At 39.4% G+C, this 23,261-nt stretch overlaps 1 protein-coding gene and 1 long non-coding RNA gene across 2 annotated transcripts; one reads left to right on the top strand and one right to left on the bottom strand.

Moving 5' to 3' along the window:
• Positions 1 to 1,146: 1,146 nt before the first annotated feature.
• MMUT (methylmalonyl-CoA mutase) lies at positions 1,147 to 19,542 on the top strand. Its single transcript, XM_035320658.1, has 12 exons — positions 1,147 to 1,553; positions 3,674 to 4,041; positions 4,715 to 4,872; positions 6,291 to 6,462; positions 6,623 to 6,871; positions 7,936 to 8,047; positions 9,379 to 9,494; positions 9,892 to 10,007; positions 14,973 to 15,104; positions 17,346 to 17,493; positions 17,602 to 17,769; positions 19,091 to 19,542. The coding sequence occupies exons 1-12, from the start codon at positions 1,175 to 1,177 to the stop codon at positions 19,217 to 19,219; spliced, it is 2,247 nt and encodes a 748-aa protein (XP_035176549.1). The 5' UTR covers positions 1,147 to 1,174; the 3' UTR covers positions 19,220 to 19,542.
• On the bottom strand, positions 4,689 to 11,646 carry LOC118163734. Its single transcript, XR_004749169.1, has 3 exons — positions 11,519 to 11,646; positions 7,885 to 7,889; positions 4,689 to 4,699 (listed from the first exon to the last, which is right to left on the bottom strand). It is a non-coding gene; the product is annotated as an uncharacterized LOC118163734 (long non-coding RNA).
• Positions 19,543 to 23,261: the final 3,719 nt, after the last annotated feature.

The raw sequence follows: 23,261 nt of genomic DNA, 5'->3' as shown, positions 1-23,261 counted from the left end.
CCAGCTTTACCCTGACTTTCTCATAAAAGCCTGAGGCAAAAGTTGTAGAGGGGATCTTACCAACCTCTACAAATACCTGAGGGGACCCTGTAAAGAGGATGGGGCCAAATTCTTCTCAGTGATGGCCAGTGGTAGGACTGGGGGTAATGGGTATAAGCTGAACCACAGGATGTTTCATCATCATAGGAGGAAGAACTTTACGTTTTGGGTGACAGAGCACTGGGACAGGCTGCCCAGACAGGCTGTGGGGTCTCCTTCTCTGGAGATACTCAAAACCTGCCTGGACATGATCCTGTCTAACATGCTCTAGGTGACCCTGCTTGAGCAGGGGGGGTTGACTGGATGGTCTTTAGAGGCCCCTTCCAACCTCAACCATTCTGTGATTACTTGTGAAAAGGGGCTGTGACGAGGCAGAGAGGAGGTGGCTAGGCGCTGGAGCCAAGCTGTGGAGATTTTGAAAAGTGTAGGGATGGGGGACATAAGGCAGAAGCAGATGATCTTACAGTTTGGGGGAGTTTATCCCCCATCTCAGTGTCACACATGATGGGGTGAGCTCTACAACTTCTGTTATTCCTGTGTTCTTGCACACCAGGTTTTATTGCTTTGTTTCTTTCCCAGCATAGCCCTGATTTTTCATCCAGCCCAAACCACCTTTTCGAAACCCTCTGAAATGTCAGCAATTTGCTGACGGCGCCCTCATTTCAGAGTTCCTATTTTGGATGTTCCTATGTGGATGTTGGGGGCTCCTGTTTGACCTAAAGGAATTTGTAGATCAGAGAGAGGTGGTGGGAAGGTGAGGAGAGAGGGAGGTATACTGTGTTTGTACACTACACTGACTTTGACTGACTGATTAATGGTGGTGCTGCTTAGGGACTGAAATAAAGTGCACAATTCACGTGTGGCAGTGGATGACTGGGAATATCTTCCCTTGCTAGAGGAAAACGTAGGATTTTTCATGAACTTTTATGCATTGTTTGGTTGAAAGACAAGGGGAGAGAGCATCTGTCAAATCAGCAAGTGAATACAATTCTCTTTTCTCCCGTGTACTTGTTCTGGCTTTAACAAACTTCTTAAACTGCCAATCTGACTTCTATCTCAGATCTATATGGTAATGTAAAATATTTCTTTTTAAGCCCTTCAACTTGCACCGTGCTGGCCAACCACTGGGGCAAAGATGCTGAGAGCCAAGGATGCTGTCCTGCGCCTGCGGCCCTGCTGCTGCATTTGCCCGGCACAGCTTCCAGCCTGGAGGCTCTCATGGCGGTCGCTGCACAGGCAGCCGCTTCACCCTGAATGGGCTGCCCTTGCTGAGAAGCAGCTGAAAGGCAAGAACCCGAAGGATTTAATCTGGCATACCCCAGAGGGGATCGACATCAAGCCCTTGTACTCCAAAAGGGACACGAAGGATCTCCCCGAGGAGCTGCCAGGGGTGAAACCTTTCACTCGAGGGCCTTACCCCACCATGTACACGTACAGGCCGTGGACCATCCGCCAGTACGCTGGCTTCAGTACGGTGGAGGAGAGCAACAAGTTCTACAAGGACAATATTAAAGGTAAGAGAGCTCATGTGGGAGGCCACTCTGTCATGCAAATCAACGGGAACCAGTCACATGTCAAATTATATGGAAAATGTGATTATGCAGCTTTGTGGGGTTAGATTTCTGATAGGCTCTTCCCAGTGGCACTGTATTTCCTTAGTAGCCATAAATTGGATACTTTCTGAAACTCTCTTTGCTTCGTTTTACTACTGAGATGGAAAGATGAATGTGTTAAATGCTATCTTTAGTTTTGCCTTGACGCTGGCAGAGACATTTGGCTGCATCCCAGGGTCCAAACAGTAGAGATCGAGGAGCACTTTGCTCTAATTTTTTGACCGTAATAGAATACCGTAGAGAACAAATCTGCTGAAATTTGTCACTTAGTTATTTCTGGGATTAATGCATTCTGACATTTTGGGTTTCCATCTCATTTTGTAGGCTTTTAAGGAACTCGTGCAAATACATATGAACAGTGTCATTCATGGTATGCTAGGAAAGCCAGCTTGCAAAAGTATTGGTATTTTCATTATTTGACAGAAGTTTCCCCAATATTTCTGCAGAGCATTGTACTTTGCAGCAGTTTGTTTAGGCAATAGTGAGTGTCATCATAATATACTTTTGAGTATTGCAAAAGCTCTACTGAAAAGTTAATCCTGTTAGACTGACACATTCGTTTTACACCACCTATGCTTCTTTTTGAAGCTAGTTACAAACTTACCACTCAAAAGAACAGACCGCTGACGTTTGCATTCCGAGTCATAGATCTGTGATGCTTTTACATCCTACTTCACAGTCCTTCTTATGCAAAATGTCACTGTTGAAGGCTGGGGGGGTGTTTTGGGGGGGAATTTTTACCTTTTGCCTTATTTTGGTTAGCTGATATGAAGCAGCTAACGTATGTGCTGCAGTATTCTTGCAAGTATTGAATCTTTGCATTTGTAAAGGTCTCAGTGAATTAAGGAAACACAAATCCAGGGTATTAGAGGTTTGCAAACAAACATTTCAGAAGAGGCTGTTGTGAATATAGCCTGCCTTACTGCTGAAAGTCACTGGGGAAGCAGGAGTTTTAAGGCTTGGGCCAGCTGGTAGCACTGTTCAGTTCATTCCTCAGGAATGCTTCCTGCGTGAATTTTTCATCATCACCTGAGTTTCGACTTTGTGATACTGTAATTTTATCTCTATTCTCATGTTAATAGTTGTATTAATATCTATTTTTTAGCATTGATTCTGAATCTAACCTAGGTTTTTGGAAAGCATTTTTAATAATTCAATTTAAATCACTCTTTAATTAGAGCAGTGCTGAAATATAATTAATCATAATTTCTCACAACAGATGAAATTTGTTTTGCTTGTCTCAACAGTGAGCTGGACAAATGAAAATTGTTGTCACTGTGCTTCAGAGCTAACACCTAGTTTTTTAGATGAACAGTGGTGGCTGGGATCTGACCATTAAGAGTTCTGATGATAAGCTGATTTGCAAAGGGATTAGATACAGTTTGTTCAGGAGCAGCGATGCTGTTCAGAGGACGAACATGTGGGATTTGTAGTCCCAAGTACTGCTCTCAGGTTGCAGCAAGTCTGCCAAAGAGCTCTAACAGTCCAGTTTTCTTCTTCATACGAATAATTTTCTCTTACTGCAGATTTAGTAATGCATGGAATCTGCGTATGTTGGAAGAGCCATGGAAACAATCAGTGTGCATGTGTTTGATTTGTGATAAGAAGTTACTGGGACGTAGTTTATCACACTTTTGTTTCCAGCTACACTAAGTAATATTTCCGAGTGTAAGCCCTGATCGCTAAATGTAAACGCACATTTCTAATTTGTGGATAAAATGTTATTCAGTAGTTTGTTAAGCACAGCGAGTTGAGTATGTGGCTGAGCTGGAAGGACTACAATATTTTTTTTGTCAGTTAAAAGCTTTTTCATTGAAAGTTTAAATTTACTGTAGATTAGATGACCTTGGATAAGTTTGGGCAGGGAGCAGTGCTGAACATCAAAAATGAGTTTATTGTACAAAGCTGGATGATGTAAAATAAAATTAATAAAATTAGATTCAGTCTTAATTCAACTGTTTAACACTTCTGGATCTCTGATTTTCTGTTTTTTTCTTTTTTTTTTTTTTTCTCTCACTTAGCTGGCCAGCAGGGATTGTCCGTTGCTTTTGACTTAGCTACCCACCGTGGTTATGATTCAGATAATCCACGAGTTCGAGGGGATGTTGGAATGGCTGGAGTCGCCATTGATACAGTGGAAGACACCAAAATCCTTTTTGATGGAATTCCTTTAGAGAAAATGTCCGTTTCTATGACAATGAATGGAGCAGTCATTCCTGTATTGGCAACGTTCATTGTGACTGGAGAGGAGCAGGGAGTACCTCAGGCCAAGCTGACAGGGACAATCCAGAATGACATACTGAAGGAGTTCATGGTCCGGAATACGTACATCTTCCCTCCAGAACCATCCATGCGGATTATTGCAGACATCTTCCAGTACACCTCAAAGGTATTCATTGTTCAAGTGCATTTACTTTATTATACCTCATTACCTACGTATGAGGAACTGTGCAGAACAACGCAGAAGACAGGAAGGCCTGTTGTAGAGAAGAACGATGTGGTTGTGGATGCAGACAGGAGTGCAACTTAAGACAAGTTAAGGTCCCAAATCACTTACAGTGTAAATTTTAGGATTAAGTATAAATCAAAACCAGATTGAGATGGGCCTAAGTCTGAAAGCATGGCAGGAATCATAGAGACAAGGAGTAGAGAGGCTGTTGGTTGTGTAGAGAATGAAAAGCCACGTAGTTAAGAACCATTATGCAGCTGTAAGCAGGAGCAAGGACGTAAGAAATCTTTTAGGACTTCTGCTGTGAAATGAAGCATGAGAAGAAGGTAATGAAAAGAGTAAAGTCCTGAAGTACCAAAGTTCAGTACCACAAATTGTTTTCTTAGTTGCATTTTCACTGAAGACTGGAACACCTTGAGAAAGAATTATCATGATAAATGATAGCTTAAACACAATTAACAATGAAAAAAGGTATGTGAAATAAACACCTGCAGACACCATTTAGTGTGCTGTATTTGCAGTCTACAAATAATGTTTCTGGATGTAGATAGCACAATTACCTGATTCTTCCCTCCCTTCTGCTTCCATACACTGTTGTCTTTTATTTTTGCAGTATATGCCAAAATTTAATTCCATTTCAATCAGTGGATACCACATGCAAGAGGCAGGAGCAGATGCCATTCTGGAATTAGCTTATACTATAGCAGATGGCTTGGAGTACTGCAGAACTGGACTTAAAGCTGGCCTTACCATTGATGAATTCGCACCAAGGTGAACTAAACAAACTTATAAGTACAAAACTCATTTTTGGTAAAATCCCTACTTTAACATTAAATGTTCTTCAGTATTTCTACATTCTCGGTCAGTATTGGCAGCGCTGTTATTGCAAATACATTTTGCTACCATCTAAACTTTGCAACAACAACAACAACAAACCGATCTGGTCTACAACAGTCCACATACTACGTCTGTGGTAACAAAGTGAATAAAATTCATTCAGCCTAAGCATTGCCGATACAGTTGTAGCTTTAGGATTGCAGAATGTATCACAAGCTTTTGCAATGTTATTGAGTCTTTTGTTATCTAGCATTACTTTGAAATATTTGAGAAAATACATGTTTAGCAAAGCAAAAGTTAAGGTATTTCATGGAATTTACAATTGCATGTTTCCTAAAAGTGTCATTTCATTTTCACCAGACTATTGTATCATTGTTTAGTTACTGCCAAACTGAGCAGAATCACAGTTTCCGTATCTAGCCTTTTCTGATTTACACATTACATAAATACACAGTGAATCTAACAGATGTGGTTCCTGCAGCCTGTTGCACAGCCAAACTGTAGGAGATGGTTGAATTAAACTGTTTCCAAGATTTGTGACAAAACTAAAGTGGATCATTTAGAAAAAGATCCAGCATTATTGTCAGACTTTCTAGTGACAGAGACTGTAAGAGCCTTTGGAAATTGTTCTAGTAGCTAATTCAGTGGATTTTTAGTATAATTATTTTTATGGGCTTTTACTAAGCATATTTTCTTTTATAAATCTTAGAAGTTATAAATAAAAAAGTAGATTAATTGGCGTGTTCCCTGATATGCTATCCAGTATTGAACTGATGTTGAATTTGGATTGAAATTGTCAGAAGGATGAAAGTTTACTTATAATCTGTAATGACATCTCATTTTAAGTAGTTTGTGAGTGATAGCTACACAAGAAGATTGTGTCCAGGACAATTCCTGGAAACTAGAGCATCCTTGTCTGTATTGGTGACCTGCTGGACCACTGCTTCACCTAGGACCCCCACAAACAAACCCTGGGGACATCTTAGCAGTTCCAGCAACTAGTGGCACTGGCAAGAGGCGTTGCCCATTGCTTCTTGTCATGCCTCTGGGCACCACTGAAAAGAGTCTGGCCCCATCCTCTTGACACCCTCCCTTAAGATCTTTTTATAAATTGATAAGATCCTGTCTCAGTCTTCTCTTCTCCTGGCTAACCAGGACAGTTTATTGGCATAGATGTAGCAATTCTGTAGCAATTGGCATCAGTGTCCAGGAACATTCCCAACATCTTATGTTGAGGTTATATCTGTAAAAGTAAATTAATCAGAGACCTTACTGTAGGACTTGTCCTTTACTAAAGCAGAGGTTTCTAGATGAGTTTAAAGTTTTATCCTGTTCGTGCTCTCTTATTACAGACTCTCCTTCTTCTGGGGAATTGGCATGAATTTCTATATGGAAATAGCTAAGCTACGAGCTGGGAGGCGGCTGTGGGCTCACTTAGTAGAGAAGATGTTTAAGCCCAAGGATCCCAAATCTCTTCTGCTGAGAGCTCATTGTCAGACTTCAGGCTGGTCACTCACGGAGCAGGTTAGAAATGGGACTCTCATCTGTTTCCTAATTAAAACACGTTTAACTTCTGTGCCTTAGTTTAATTTATTTATTTTCTTTGTGGTAGTATATGCATGACTGGTATTCGTCAGTCCTGTAGCAGAAGCTTTGACCTTCTGAACTTTTCTCTTCCTTCCAGGATCCCTTTAACAACGTTATTCGTACTACCATTGAAGCAATGGCTGCGGTGTTTGGGGGTACACAGTCCTTGCATACAAATTCCTTTGATGAAGCTTTGGGTTTGCCTACGGTGAAGAGTGCTCGCATTGCTCGCAATACGCAGATCATTATACAGGAGGAGTCAGGGATTCCTAAAGTGGCGGACCCCTGGGGGGGATCTTACCTCATGGAGTGCCTCACCGATGATGTCTATGAAGCTGCTTTGAAGGTAAGTTTGCATGACCTTTTATGTTTTGCGGGAAAAAAATAGGTATAAGCGTTTTGAGAGATGTTTTAAGGTACTGTTTGATATGTTGGTAGCTTCTTAAAAGGGAATTCTTACACTTATGCTTCAGTGATTTTTTTTTTTTAGTAATGAACTTTTTAAAAATGCAGTATTTAGAGAGAGACTTCAACCTTTTGGCAGACTACCTTCAGAAAGAAAATAGTCCAGTGTAGTATAAAAAATAAAATTATCAAGTCTGAAGACTGCTGATTTTATGGGATCTCTGTTTCACGTGTAAGGAAAAAAAAAGGGGGGGGTTCAAAAGTGGAAGGAGTCAGACCAGCCTACTTAGGTACACACCTACTCATGCCTATGGTTGTCTGCTTGAAACTTTAAAACTAAGGGTTATTGCAAGTGAAGTTTTATAGCCAAACTATAAAGGTCTTTGACGCTGTCCCCCATAAGATCCTCATTGAGAAACTGTTGTAGTATGGTCTAGATGAGCAGACTGAAGTGGGCTGAAAACCGACTGAGCAGGCAGACCCAGAGGGTAGTTGGCAGTGGTACAAAGTCGAGTTAGGGGCCAATAATGGGTGGAGTACCCCAGGGGTCAATAATTGACAGCTCTGTCTATCTACATTAATGATCTGGATGAGGGGGTAGAGCACACCCTCAGACAATTCAGGGATGACATGAAAGTAGGCAGGAGTGGCTACCTCACCAGAGGGCTGTGCTGCCATCCAGAAGGACCTGGGCAGGCTAGAGGGGTGGGCTGGCAAGAATCTCATCAAGTTCAAGAAGGAGTTCTGCACCTGGGAAGGAACAACTCCAGGCACTGGGATATGCTGGGGGCACCCAGCTGGAAAGCAGCTCTGCGGAAAAGGACCTCGTATACCAAAACCTGTAGCCTGAGATGCAGAGAGGGGAAACACTTTTAAGAGTACAAGACTGTATATTTAAGTGTTGTAAGAATTTGGATGGTAGTGTAAGTGCAAAGCTCATTTTGAGAACCTTACTAATACTTTTTTTCCCCCTTTTTTTTTTCCTCAATCCTCTGCATTTCTCAGCTCATTGAGGAGATTGAAGAAATGGGTGGAATGGCCAAAGCTGTTGCTGAGGGAATTCCCAAACTTCGTATTGAAGAGTGTGCAGCCCGAAGACAAGCCAGGATTGACTCTGGTAGGGAGCAGGGTGATGAAAGAAGGGGAAACTCCCAGTAGAATACATTTATAAAAAGTTTTTTTTACACGCATTTGCTTTCATTTGTTTTCTCCTTAGTCTAGGAATAGCAGATTGCGAGTGATAAAATGTTAAGTTTTTAACTGAACATTAATGAAAGCTTCTGGATATATCATTATGTATGAAATTAATATCAATATCAAAACAGTCTTGCTTGACGTATCAAAGACCAGATTAGACAAAGCACTATAAACACTATTTTAACGGAGTATCTTGGGCCTACCATAGCTAATTACTTAATTTTTGACATAGTATTTTTAAACTGTGGCTCCTGAACTTAAAACTGTGATCTCCAGCAGATGGCAACATTGACTCTATCTGGCCAAATCTCATTTTGCTCGAGAAGTGCCCGTTTCTCCTGAAGACTGGAAAAACCCAGTCATTTTGTATTAGAGGAAGATGCAATTCTTTGTGATTATGTGTGTGCACATATAATAAGTATATGTGGAGGGAGGTGTGTGTATGTATAAATATGTACAAATACATGTATGTATATCTATAGCAGAAATATCCATATGCTTATTACCTCTTTTTGTAGTCTTCATTCTAGTAACAGTCCAGTAATAGAAGCCAGGCTTAACTGGAACGTGAAAGAATTTATATGTGCTTAAGTTTTTTTTTGTTGGTGTTTAGTTTTTCTTCTTGGTGTTTTTTTTGGGGGGTGTTTTTTGTTTTGTTTTGTTTTGTTTTGTTTTTGAGGATACCTTTGAAGCAGTTTTTATTGTTTTGAAGAGTGAGAATGTAGTAATGTTATCAAACACTGCAAATAAAATGATAGTTAAATCCTTACTGGCTGAAAACTAAAATCCAGTTTTTGAACATAATTTAATTTTTATTCACATGGAGTAATTAGGTAGGAACTTCGCTTTCTTATTTGTCTGTTACAGTAAGAGAAGTAAATGTAGTGCATTGTAGAAGACTGGCACTTCTGCTTAGTTCTGTAAAATTCAGTTACGTAATCTTAAAAAGAGAGAAATGGCTGATACATATATTTGCAAGTCACTACTAAGTGAGTTTTTAAGATGCATATTCTATTTCAAATCTTTTATCTGCCCACTATTCACTGACTGTTCACACATTTAACCATCTCTTATCGTAAAACATGGGAAATGGACTTATGTCCTTCTTATGTATTTTTAAAATTATTTGAAATATTTAAAAGTAAAGCACTGCGTTATATTGCTCAAAATTTTATTCTCATATAAGTATTGTGTCTTATCACAGTAGTTTGCAGACATATTCTAAGTTTCTGGTGTTTCCACTGCAAACAGGGTCTGAAGTAATTGTTGGAGTAAACAAGCATCAGCTAGAAAAAGAAGAGACAGTTGAAGTTCTGGCTATAGATAATACTACAGTCCGTAGCAAGCAGATCGAGAAGATTAATAAGGTGGGAACTACCTTCTTAAATATTAGAGTTATTATAATTGCAGATAGAACATGAGTAAATATTACAGAAAGGTGACTTCCTGAAAACATGACCATCAAATTTCTGAGGACCTGCTGTAGTGTTTAGTGGAGGAGATGGATTTCTGTTCATTAAATTCAGTGCAGACTGCTGGAAAACCCCAAAAACCAAAGTATTAAAATTCAAACAAAAATGGTTTTGTTCTGTTCGTTTGGTTTTAATCACTGTTTTTCAGCTAGTCTCATGAGTATAGAAATAACCTTTCAAAAATGAGAACGTCACATTTTCTAAAACTAAGATAGAAAGTAGCTATGCAGTTTTCCTTTAGAAGCACGTAACACTTCTTACTCAGACTGAATATTTTTATTCTGCTCTTTAGGTGAAGGCTAGCAGAGATCCAGAAGCAGCCCAGCGATGTCTTGCTGCTCTAACACAGTGTGCAGCTACAGGTGAAGGCAATTTACTGGCTCTCGCAGTGGAAGCAGCACGTTCAAGGTATTGGGGATGAGGGTGAATATCCAACTGCTGTGTAAAAACTGATTGACTGTTTTCATCTCTTCTTGGCTATGGTGTCAGCAAAGTCGATTTCTCAAGATACTCTATTTTTTTTCTTCAGAGGTGGAAATAAATGATGGCTGCAGTTTGATATTATAAGATAGATGATTACATTATACACTCTGTTAAAGTTACGCTTTAATTTCTCTTAAAGAACAATGAGGATACAAAGCATCTCATCTGAAACGATGATGTTCACGCACCTTGTGTTGTTTAAGGCTCAGACTCTTAGCAGTTTCAGCATGTAACTAGGTTTCTCAGGCACCCTGCAGTTTCATAGGTCAGGGAGCTTGAGAAGTGTCTGAGATGTGAAAATGGATATGCGCAGTCTAATATAGTCTGTTGCTTCATCCTTCCTTGCACCAGAGCTTGGTGTGAAAACATTTTTTGATTGAGAAATAAGTTTCCTTAGTCAGGCAAAGATGTAAAAGATGCTCTTAAGTAGAGCAGTGAGACATATTTTAGAGTCCAGTGGGAATGTGTACTTTTTTCACTTACGGTGCTTTTAAGATGCTTCTTGTTCCTACATCAAAGTAAGCATTGGTGCCTAGAATATGCCATATCTATCTGTTCATTAACTAAATGCCCCAGAAATGAACAAGCCAAATCCACTCCATATTGTGATGCTCTCCTGTTTTTTACTGTAACTTCTCAAATTTCTCCATTCCTTTTCCTGGAACACTAACAGTCATACTTTGAATACATTTTGTCCCATGGAGAGCTTGTCACAACACTGCTAGCAGAATGTCTACCTGTGCATTTACAAGAAGCCCTTCTATTAAGTGCAACATGGGAAAAGATTTTCAGGTGAGCACATCCATCCTTGACTAGTAGTTGACAAACATGGACAGAGGCATGAAGTGCATGTAATGATGCTTCTTGGTCTGCCCAGTCTGTGTCCTCATAGTGCTTTGTCACCTGATTACACACCGCTACCTCTTACTGCTAGTGAAATGCACAGAGGGGGTGGCAGTAATGTGAGATTGAACAGACGGAAGGTGACAGTCTTAACAGGCACATTATGGTCATTGACTTTCTGATATTTGTGCAGCAAGCCTCTGCAGCTGAAGCACAGAAACTCATAGGACACAGACAGCAGTTTATGTAGAAACACACTGTCCTTGCCACCAGACACGTTTTAAGAGCTACAGACTAATAAAACAGATTTTATAGGTAACTTTTGGTCTTTATTTCAAAGTGATAGATTGATTTAAAAGCATAGATTAGGTTGTAAACCACCTGTTATCCATCAAAACAAAGGGTGCGAACAAAATGTCGTTCCACACAAGACAACTGAGGGACAGTCATATAAAGGAAACACAGATTTATAAAACAAAGGCATTGTGACTTCTGTTCTCTCAGGTTTTAATAATTGTTTAGTAGGGTTTTATCAGCGTGCATTGAAATAACTATAAATTAATAATAAGGATTACAGTAATTAAGTTTTACACTACTGAGATTATAACAGTCATATCTAGAACAAAATATTGCTGTAAAGGTAAACAGAAATGGGAAGGGTTTTCTTTATCCAGATTGTAAAGAACTTGTCTCATGTTATGATTAGCTGATTAAAGAAAAATATCATTGTCATTAGAAATGTGATTTTAATCATGTTAAGAAGAGAGGCTGTATTGCTGGCAGCTGACAGCTGTCCCACTGTGCATACATAGATGGTACCCTCTGATGCAGCAGGGTTAAGAACTAAGGAGAGATTTTTATTTTTTTAATATTTGTTGGAAAATAGTAGGACAACACTCAAGTAGTTTAAAAGCAAAGCTATTATTATTTAGGAACTGTGAATTACTGTGAATTTTAAGGGTTTCAGGGACTTAGGGCAGAATTTCTGAAGTACCCAAAAGGGATTTCAGAAGCAGCATTTACAGAAGAAAAAAATATATTTCAGTTTTTGTGCAGTACACAGTTAACTTAATCCGAGCCACCAGATTATACTTCAGTAATGCTGGTAGTCCAGACCCTTTCTTTTTCACCTGTTACATGAAATTTTTATTAACTCTTCTGCGTGGCAAGAACAGAAGAACACAATGTAAGTATATGTACATGTGCTGCACTTCAATTTAAAACTCATATACTGCTTTTGCAAAAGAAGAAGGGGTGAAAGATGTATTTAAACTTAGAGTTTTCTCCAAAAGAGAAGGCACACGTTAAACTATGGTAAGCCTTCAGCAAACAGACAGTGTTTACACAGGAGTAAGTTGACAATGTTTATGCATGGGATACGTCTATGTCAAGCTGCAATCTGTGACGTCTAGCACTCTGAGAGAGTCAGTATTTCTAGAAGCTATTTGTCAGTCTGCTGCAAACTCACTGTTCGACCTTGGGGAAGTCACTTAATCTAACATTTATGTGTTAGTCTGCTTTTCAATTTTGCTTTTTTAGTAATATCAGACAATGGTAATATTAATTTGGTTATGTAGATGTCCTGAAAAACAAAAAACAGTATCAGTGAATAAGGTCTGAAAACTGCTGTAATTCAGGTAGTGCTTCCTAAGCTGTCTGAGATTCCACATAAAAGTGAAAAGTATTACATAGTGATGTCAGTGGGTTCTGCTGCCGTCATGGACACGTTGCTTTATATTTAGTGCTTATTAAAGCATTACTAACAAAAAAAAATTGAAGACAGTATTCACACACAGCCTTCCAGATAATATTAATTTGATGTTACTTTGCATTGGTAGCTTTTGTCAGCTAAGAACCTCTTGAATCCAGATATAAACTCCTTGTTGTGCTGAGGAAGAAAATGCAAAAAAGCAGAGAACTTTCAAAATATAATTCCAGAAGGTCATGGGGCGGGAAGATGACAAAAAATCATTTAATGAGTAAAAAATGTGTGTTACAGCACAATGCTCTCTTCTAGACAAAGCAGGCCAACCACGTAGTGATACATAGAGATAAGAGGCCACATTCAGGCATGTGCATTGCAGATCTCGCCTATATGCTCAAGACATAATTTCTGCTATTTATGCCATTTTATATTAGTTTAGTTAGAGAGTATAGAATCATAGAATCGTGGAGTGGTTTGGGTTGGAAGGGACCTTAAAGATCATTTTATTCCAACCCTGCTGCCATGGGCAGGGACACCTCCCACCAGACCAGGTTGCTCAAAGCCCCATCCAACCTGGTCTTGAGCACTTCCAGGGATGGGGCACCAACACCTTTTCCTCCCTTAGCCTACTGGCCACACTGTTTTTGATGCAGCCCACGTATTGTTGGCTTTCTGGGTTGCAAGAGTACATTGCTGGCTCATTTTAACTGTGGTTAAATCACAGAATCACAGAATTTCTAGGTTGGAAGAGACCTCAAGATCATCAAGTCCAACCTCTGACCTAACACTAACAGTCCCCACTAAACCATATCCCTAAGCTCTACATCTAAAAAGTTAAGTTTGAGTATACAACACATGAGTAAAAAAGCAAAACAGCTGGGCAGTTGCAGAAAGTAAAACACCTCCTTGAAATGTGCTGAATCATTCTGTTAATAGAGCAGAAATCCATCTGTTGTATTGGAAGTGTGGCAGATTGAGTAGGGTAGGAATCAGGTAGTACCCACTCTCAGTGCAAACAGCAGAAGGAAACCTGAGTACAATTCTGTTGGCCAGAAGCTGCATCTTGTACAAATGTCCTTTGAGCATTTTGTATTAAAAGATTTGGGGGATGCTTAAACTAATTTAACCTAAGAGCAGCTTATAGCTAAATGTTATATGACAGGGAAAAAATGTGAATTTCAGGGGTTTGCAAAGTGTTTAGCAGTAGCCAAATAGATAAGGTTTGGTCTTTGTATCTGTAAGCATACTTTCAAAGTGTTTTGTAAGGGTGCTGTTTTTCTTCCTTTCACTTTGACAAAGTTTGCAGCAAGTCATACTTGTATTTTGTACAAATTCTTTAATCTTTTTCTATTCAAATATAAGCTAAAATAGTTTTACTGGATATATTGATGTAACATATCATCAGGCACTTAGTGGCATCCCATAAAATCATTATACAGTGCTAAATCCCAGTTAATTTCATACCAGAAGAAGCTTGGTGTGATGGGACTACTAGGTGAACTGCTCTTTCTCCACAGATAAGTCATTTTTCCCTTCCAAGTAGATTCCTTTTCTTAGTATTTAGGTGTGGGCTCAATTGTTATTGGATCACAGCATTGTCTTTTTGGTTCAAGTCTGCATGATAGATTTTACACAGAAAGGTGGAATCCACTAAGCATGAGATTTTAAATGCTTTGGAGCAGAAACTGTTATTTCTTCTGTTTATATGAGAAGGCAGCAAAAACTGCTTTGCTTCTGGCAATTGTGCTACAGCAGGAAAACGTGTTTTATTTCTAACCCGCACAGTGTCTCCAGTAGCAAACAGAGCTTGTAACTTGCATGTAAATGGATTTTCCTAGCTTCCTCTGCATATCGATGGATAAAAGAGCTATGTCAGAAGAAAATAAGAATAGTAAGTACTTAAAATGTAAGTAGTAAGGTCAATACAAAGAAATTCCAGTAAACAAGTTAGGTTGCAGACTGCTTTTGTGTATTTTCTTCCTTTTTATTCTCTTGATTCATAGTTCGAGTTTGAGTCCAAGTGCAAGATTGTACAATCCGAGCATTAAAAATTTCCCAGTTGAGAAAATTTGATTTGCTGAAATGTTTTGCTGTGCAACAGTCCCAGTTGCCTTGTCATATATAAAGTCACTTCTCACATCAGCAAAACAGTACTTTCTTAAAAATACTCTTGCATGTTCTATTAGTGGATGAGTCAGATGTTCAGAGTTGTAGCACCACAGGGGAAACGAGTGTAATTGAATTTGCTCCTGTAGCAAGGCAAATAGTTGGGCCACTGCCAGTGATTTCTGTATTCTATTCTCATAGAAGCCTCCTGATAGTATTAATACTCTGTGTCTTAGGTGCACCGTTGGAGAAATAACAGATGCGATGAAGAAGGTGTTTGGAGAGCATAAAGCCAGTGACCGAATGGTGAGCGGAGCTTACCGCCAGGAGTTTGGAGAGAGTGATGAAATTCTTCATGCCATCAATAGGTGAGAATAGCTTCCCAGGAAGCCTCATGTAGCCTCACGTTTAATCCATGAGGTGTATGTGCTGCTGCTCACTGTGCCCTGAAAAAGCATTCCCCAAAAGCTGAGTTACATTCTCCAGAACAAAACAACTGCCTGCGCAAGCCTCCTCATGCCTGTAAGCAAGTAATCAGGATGAGAAGAAATAAGTGCAATAAGAGAAGAGTTAAAACTTAATTTAATCCTATGTGCTTGTAAACAAAATCCACAGAGCTGGCTTTATACTTTGAGTATTTTGTTCAAATAGGCAGTCTTGGGATTAAGAATCTGAGAAACAGTGCATGAGATCCCAATACATTGGATTGATTTGTTTGAAAACCATGTAATAATACTCTCTACAAATATTCCCAGCAATTTATATTTGCAAAACTTGGTTTGGGGCAGGCCATAAATTGTTTCTGCACCTTCTTTCTTATTGTTTCTAGCACTGTAAAGCTAAAATATGTCTGGTTATCCATGCACAGCTTTCAGCTTGTTGTTACTTACTCATGTCGCTAGGGAGAAAACATCAGAGGATGACAGTATGTGTGAAAACACTGACTATTTGTGCCTTTTGGCAGCTTCTGCCGTTACTGCTGTCCTCTTTCTTGGGTGAAGAGACTGAATTGCTGTAGTGGGCGGCAGTGTAACATGGATCAATGCTTATAAGTCCCTGCTGTGTTGGGGCTTATCTTAAATAATCTCTTAAAAGGGAATTTCTTGATGGCTTCACAGTGGTGATGTTTAGCCTGATTTGAAGGTAGCTGTGCTGGGAGATGACACCATCTCTTTTATTTCAAATATTTAGTTTGAATTTAAGTGTTTGTAATTATGCCTTTAGATGAAACAGAGCTGAACTGATGCCTTCAGAATCAAGATCCAGCTCCCTTTTTCTATATCTGCCTTTATGTCTGAGGACATATTAACCAGTTGTGTACATGGTAATGAAACTTTGCTACATGTCACCTTCACACAGGCCTTCAAAAGTGGGCTTTCACACTTGCACCACTCTTAACTCTAGCCCTGGGTTGCATTGCCTCAGCTGGTATTAGTAGGGCAGGCTCTGGAGCACATTAAGAGCTGGTTTTGTTGGAAGGGAGCATGTGGGTGGGTAAATAAGAAAACAAGAATGTGGGAATAAAAAACAATAGAGAAGGATTTTAAGACATTACAAATGAATTTGGATACCTACTTTGGTGATATTCTTAACAGTCCTTAGGAATAGAAGGCAGGCCAACTCCTGTAGGTTGTAAAATAGAAGCTTTGTCAGTCTGCTTCCCCCAGTCACCTTGATATAATTCCTTTTTAAGATGTCAGTGTTGTTTTGTTTTTTGTGTTTTGTTTTTTTTTTTAATTACTCTTACACGGTGCATGTTGTCCTGGCATCATCTCCTGAGGCTATTTAAATCCATGCTGATAAATGCTTTTTCTCTTGAGTCATTTTTTTCCCCAAACTAAACCAATGGATTCCTACAGCGATTAACGCAGCTATGTCAGGAACACCAAGTCCATACAACTCCATCCTTAGCAGAACGCTCAGAACAGTACAATACGAACAAACTCATGTTAGCAATATTTCTAAACAACAGTTTTCTTAACACCCCACTCAAGGACAGATCGTGGCAGTACACGGATAGTGAGAAGTGAGGTGAAAGATTAATGTCTGAGATTGTGATTACACAGTCACTTTAATTCAACAGAAATCTGAACTGCCACCAGAAGGGAGCACACAGAAAGGGGAACATGGTAATCCTCTGCACAGACTTGCCCTTGGTGATGTGCCAGTGCACAGCATGTCTAAGACCCAACTCAAGCCTGTGTGCCATGCATACTTTTGAAATAATTGGTTATAATTATTTTGAAAATCTAAGAATTGTTTAAGTTAGTTTTAAGTCAACTCATTAAATCCTCAGAGAATGCAGTGTTTTTTCCATTGCAAAGCAGCAAAGTAGTAGAGTGGTTTTCTTCAGAAAAGAATGTTTTATTGTTCAGGATAGTAAATACAAGAAATTGGTTAGTAATCACATAACATGAATATTAAAATAAAGTGCAGACTACATAAGTAGACCATGAATTTGAAGATCCTTTGGTTTGATATAAATAAATTAGGTTACAGTTGCAGCCAATTATTTTTTTTTTTAATTTGTGGAAATGCTTCTAATGAATTTCAGTGACTTGCAATGATAAAATACATGTTTTCATGATACAATACATGTTTTCAATCAGAGTTAACAAGTTCATGGATCGTGAAGGACGCAGGCCTCGTATACTGGTTGCAAAGATGGGTCAAGATGGCCATGACAGAGGAGCTAAAGTTATTGCTACAGGATTTGCAGACATTGGCTTTGACGTGGACATAGGTCCTCTCTTCCAGGTATGACTGATTGAGCAGCATTCCAAATACAGTGATATTTTTTTCCTCCCTAATGCTTGCTGAAAAATCAGGCTGGGGCTATTGTCATGTAATCGTGTTTCCATGCAGACACCTCGAGAAGTGGCCCAGCAGGCAGTCGATGCAGACGTGCACTGTGTCGGTGTGAGCACACTTGCAGCAGGTCATAAAACTCTTGTGCCTGAGCTCATCAAAGAACTGGACGCCCTCGACCGGCCAGACATTCTTGTCATATGCGGAGGTGTCATCCCGCCACAGGTATGTGTCAACCTTATTTCCATCAAGAATAGGAGACTGCTTTAATTCTGTCTGTGTTGTTTTTAGCTATTTCTTATATTATCTGAATGTCAGAGGTGATTTACTGTTCTGACGGCTGCCGTGCACAATTGCCAGGTTCAGCACAGATCTGCGGGGTGGTCACAGACTGCTGTCAGGTCTCCTCGGTCTGCTATTCTGCACACCGTGTCCTGGTTTTACTTACGTTGTTTGTTGGGTGGAATAAAGTTGTGTTATGAAAAGACTAGCCTCAGGGAGGTGTTCTTTATGCTCTGTTGTTTTTGATTACCAGTATTTTGCATAATACTGGTAAAGGCTAACTCCTGTCTGAAGAGAATTTGTGGCTACCAGTAACAGTTCTGAAGATGCACAGGTAGCAACTAATCCACATGGCTGGGTCCAGCATCTGTTGGCTACACACCTTAATCTCTGTTTAGCCTCTCCTCAGTTTCCCTGTTGTCAGGATTAGTGTTGCCTCTCATTCCCTCTCCTTAACTACTTCTCCTAAACTGTTGAACATTTGTTTGGATTCCCTTACAGGCAGTACTGTGCCTTTCTCCTAAAATTTTCAGTAGCTCATCCACAATGTGCCTGGTTGTGCCACCTTTAGGCTCATCTTCTGTCTAGAGATATTTGCATATAAGTCTATTGTTACTGCATTTTCCCAGACTTCTTTCTCCTGCCAATCAGGTAAGTGTTCAGGAAGAACAAACTTAAAAAGTGAACAAACAAAACTCACAGTATTTTTCTAAGGAATAAACTATGTTCTCTCCAGTATCTCTCAATAGGATGCTACTAGCCTGTGGTTGGAAAAGGTGTAGTACATCCTATACAGAATACAGAAGTAAAAGAGAGTAGATACTGCTTCCTTTTTTTTTTTTTTTTTTTTTTGAATTTCAGGACAATCATAATAAAATCAGAGTTCCTTTGATTGCAAAAGACCACTAGCAGTCACCTGTTCCAAGCCCTTGTTCCAAGCAGCATTTTCAAAATCAGAAGTTAGATCAAATTTAGATTAGGTTATTCTGGGTCACACCAGGTGACTTCTGAATATTTTCAAACATCTGACGTTAGTCTGATGGTAAACAAATAAGACCTTTCCTGTGGATGTTTTTTAGTATTTCTTTATTCCTCCAACTATTTTTTTTTGCCATTTTCCATGATGTTGTGCTGCCTCTCTCTGGGAGTTGATGCATGTGTTTTCTCAGGCCCAGCAAGCAGGACAGAACACACAGCGACTGTGTAAAGATATTTTTTTTCTGTTTCAGTGTTAATTATCGATCTTACATTTCTTTCTGTACAGGATTATGACTTCCTGTATGAAGCGGGTGTTACCAACGTGTTTGGTCCAGGGACTCGCATTCCAAAAGCAGCTGTCCAAGTGCTGGATGATATTGAGAAGTGCCTGGAGAAGAGGCAGCAGTCTGTGTAATGCTGAAACCTAACACAACTCAGCCAGCCTTATATTAATCACTTACAGAATGTAATCATCAGCAAGGGATGGCCAGACACATACCTTTGTTTCCACTGCCCTCTGGCCTGGTGTTTTGTGCTTTCTAAGAAAGTTGTAAATTCTCTGCTTGTTCTGTTTGAGGATTATTTATGTATTTACGCACAAGATAATTTTATCTCTAGAACTACAAATTCAAAGAATTAATGAAGTTCAGTGGGTGGGTTTTTTGTTTTGTTTTGTTTTGTTTTTCTTTTCTTCTTATTTTTCCCAGGTATAAATAAAACATATGTTCTAGCTCTTTGGTCTCTTGCATGCAGATAACTTCTTTTGAATTTTTAGACTCATGCATTTGGCAGGCATTGCAGTCTTCAGGCAAAATCACTAAAGTTCAGAAGAGATGTGATTGAATCTAGCAGCACTTTGATGTTAATGTTAATCTGACTTAACACACTTTAGAAATGTATTAGTAGATAAGCCATATTTTTTCTAAGTTTGCTGTTTGTTTAATAAGATACAAACACTGTATCTGGCCATAACTCATATCGGAGCAGTGGTGCACCTTTGCCCTGTTTCCATCACTCCCCTTCCCTGATATTTCACTATTTCTCACGTGAAGTTCATTTCAGTGGTAATTCTCCCTTAGTTCTATATCTTTGTCCAGTATTGCTCTTGCTATCCCTGTCTACTCAACAGCTGGGCTTTCATCTTAAATTCTCACCATTTTTGCCTCCCCTCCAGAAGGAATTGGATTTATACATGGGAAGAAGAATCCTTTGTGGAATCCATACAGTGCAAATGGGGTGTGAGTGGTTTTTGGGGAGCATTCTCTGCCATTCTGGCCCTATTCTACTCCATTTTGACTTGTTGCTCATCATACTATAGCCTCTCTGAGATACTGCTCATATCTGTCTTAGGATGGAAGAGGCTGTAGCACACTTAAAAGGTTCAACACCATCAACACCAAAATGAGGTTTTCTGCAGGTAGCTGGACACTGCAGATCAAATCAATAGCACTGTATCTTCACTTCAAAGATTGAAATTGATGAGATCTTTACTTAAAGTAAGCTTTTTTTATGGGGCACATGTAGCCATAGTCTCACACTGCTCAGAAAAAAAAGGTTATTTAACTTGCTGTTTTCTTGTCTGTCTTTCTATTTAAGGCTAAAAGTATTGATCCCAAACCAGACTTTAGGTTCTAAAGAGATTCATCGTCAACTATTTATAGGTATCTGATTCCCTCCAGGAAATATTGTTGTGGTTCAAGCCAAGATATTCAGAAAGCGACAACAACAGAACTACTTCCTTATGTCTTTGCACAAGCCTTCCTGCCTGCCAACTGGAAAATTGCACTGCTGCAATGTTGGTGACCTCTAAATGTTATAATTACACTGGTTTAATTCATTTCGTCTTGGTGAGCGTTTCTTCTCTGCTCTTTGGTAATGTTTGTCATCTACCTGTGTTTGCCTTACAGATTCGTTGTTTTTGTTTTTTGTTTTTTTTGTTACACTCTGACAATAGCAAAAATCTGCATCTTGTTCCCTTTGAGATCAATAAAAAATTTCCCACCAACTTCAGTTGGAATCACTCCAGGCCTTTAATGCTAGCAGGATGGCTCTTTAAAGCTCTAGATTAGGAGCTGGTAGCATACATTGATTCTCTCTTCTCATATCAAGGCTGGAAAATAAAATTGTGAGTCTAGGGAAGGAATGGTCTTCTCACCTGACGTGCAGTATCTGTATTAGTCCCTTTAAGGAAAGGAAATATTGAAGTGAACAGACTTCCTTTGAGCTAGTCATCAGTTCGCTGCCTAAGCAGAGATTTCTTAGGGGATGAAGAGCTAAGATGGAACATGCTTTTCCCATATGTTCCCTGCTGCTGGGGCAGCATAGCAATGAAGATGGTGCTCACTGCTGACAAGTTAATGTCAGGCTGTCAGCCCTCATTGCTGATGGTGAATGGTTACCAACTAACATCTCGTTCTGCGCACGCTCAGCAACTTGGCTGCTTTAAAAATGCAGCAGTGTTCAAGCTAATGAAAAAAATGGGTTAGTGCAGAATTAAGTACGTATTCTGTAAACACACTGAAACATTTCACTTCAGAATGAGTATTCGGGGCATATTTCAGGGCAAAATGATAACAGAACTGTCTGACTAGACACTCAACTTTCCAGTAGGAGTGAGCAAAACAGCAGCATGTTGCTGCGTAATCAATTTCCTTTAGGAAGTTTTCAAAATAGTCGATTTTTTGTTTATGTAAGGTGGTTTCTGTTTTGCAAAGATACAAGAAATAAGGACAGGAGCATGGTCTGGAGATTTGGACATCCTAATTATAAGAATCAGCTTACTGCAGTGCATAGTTTTTCATGAAAGAAGCTGCAATAAGGCAAAAACTTGAGCGTAGCACCAAGTCCCAGGCCAGTGCCCTAACTTTCCTCTTGACTGACATTGTAAAGTAACCTCCGGAGCATGGTAGGTGAATCCTATAGAGTTAAAAATCCCCTATGGGCATGGCAATCTGTTTTTTTGTTAGTGTTTCATAACCTTTGGGACTGGTGCTTTCACATTTAGCTTAAGTTGTTCATTGAACAAAATGCTTTACAGGACGAGCAGCAAAACCATCTATTGGGTGGATAGGAGAAGAAGTCGAGAAAGTTTAAGTGACTTGCCTGAAGGGACACAGTATTACTGGCAAGGTGATGGAGCGGAACCCAAATCTCCCCAGTGTTAGCCTTGTGCTCTTAACTGCTAGAACAATGATCTCCCTGAAATAAATGATTGTTGTTCTGAAATGAGTCACGTTCCATTTTACAGACGGGAAAACTGACCCTGAACAGAAGTGAGCTAGTTCTGTATGATATTCCTGTGCCTATTTCTACCCTAAATGGGTAGAAGCCTGCCTAGAAGGATTTTTTTCACAGGCAGGCATTATGTTCCAATTAATTTTAATGAGAATTGGGGTGATATTTGTCTTATCCAACTTCATATGTCATCATCTGAGCTGGGTACGGAGCTCCATTTATCCTTACTGGAAAGAAAGAGGCATCCAGGGCACAATTCATCCTGTCTATACTAGCTTTTCTTTCCCTTGACAGCCTTTTACTGTCAAAGGTGACGACTGACTGAGATATGGCTGTTCCCATTGTAAACTTCTGCAGTTTGATTAGATGATTCCTAGTGTCTGCGTGGGTTTTTACCTTAAGTGTTTGTATCAGGGGATGACTGCACTGGTGATTGCAAGCACTGTGGCCCCAATTCACTCCTGAGCAAACACATGCGTTCTGCTTCAACGTCGTACCAGATCACTTGGCAGCACTGTCAAAGGCAGGGTAGAAAATACCATGAAATGAGAGTTATGAGTGGACTGTAATTTAACTTCATGAGACTTAAGAAAAAATAAATAAATAAAAATAAAAATAAAAATAAAAATAAAAATAAAAATAAACAGTCTCCTGGGCTTAATGTACTTGCTTTCCTAGTGCCCTGGTCCAAGGACAGCCCTGGTCTTTGAATCGTTTCTCTGTAACATAAAGCTATCTGCAATACAAAATCTCTCTAATGGGGAAGTTTTGGTTTCCTTCTCATTGAGTCTGGAAAAGGAAGAAGAGATTCGAACCATATTTGATATGTGATACCTGAACTATGATTTTTTTAAAAAACTAAGTACATAAATAACTAATCAGGCTATTAAAGCATTATTCTTGAACAATATACAGATCTTTTGGCTTTACAAAGATTTTGTCTGTATAAAGTGGCATGTTGTTCACATCACATAACACTTTTAAAGCATTTGCAAGTGGATGCGGACCTGTTCTGCTCCCAGATTTTTCACAGAGGAAGCTCACGTCTCATTACATGATTAATGTGCATGCCATTGTTTCTTTCACAGATCTGCAGCTACCAGATGGGGATACATACTTTGCTGTTTATTTTAAACACGAGCAACTGAGCAAGTGAAAGCAAAAGCTGAGGTGGAAGATGATAATTAAAATACAGTTTCATTTTTTCCTAACAAATTATATTT

The sequence above is a fragment of the Oxyura jamaicensis genome, chromosome 3 (genome assembly GCF_011077185.1).
Source record: "Oxyura jamaicensis isolate SHBP4307 breed ruddy duck chromosome 3, BPBGC_Ojam_1.0, whole genome shotgun sequence".
NCBI classification, from domain to species: domain Eukaryota; kingdom Metazoa; phylum Chordata; class Aves; order Anseriformes; family Anatidae; genus Oxyura; species Oxyura jamaicensis.
This window is presented reverse-complemented; position numbering and strand designations above follow the sequence as displayed.

Bases quoted from the DNA above. Each gene is read 5' to 3' on its own strand.
- MMUT (XM_035320658.1), top strand. From the start codon at position 1,175: ATGCTGAGAGCCAAGGATGCTGTCCTGCGCCTGCGGCCCTGCTGCTGC. The intron at 4,873-6,290 runs GTGAACTAAACA...CTCTTATTACAG, and splicing joins ATTGATGAATTCGCACCAAG to ACTCTCCTTCTTCTGGGGAA. The intron at 17,770-19,090 runs GTATGTGTCAAC...CTTTCTGTACAG, and splicing joins GAGGTGTCATCCCGCCACAG to GATTATGACTTCCTGTATGA.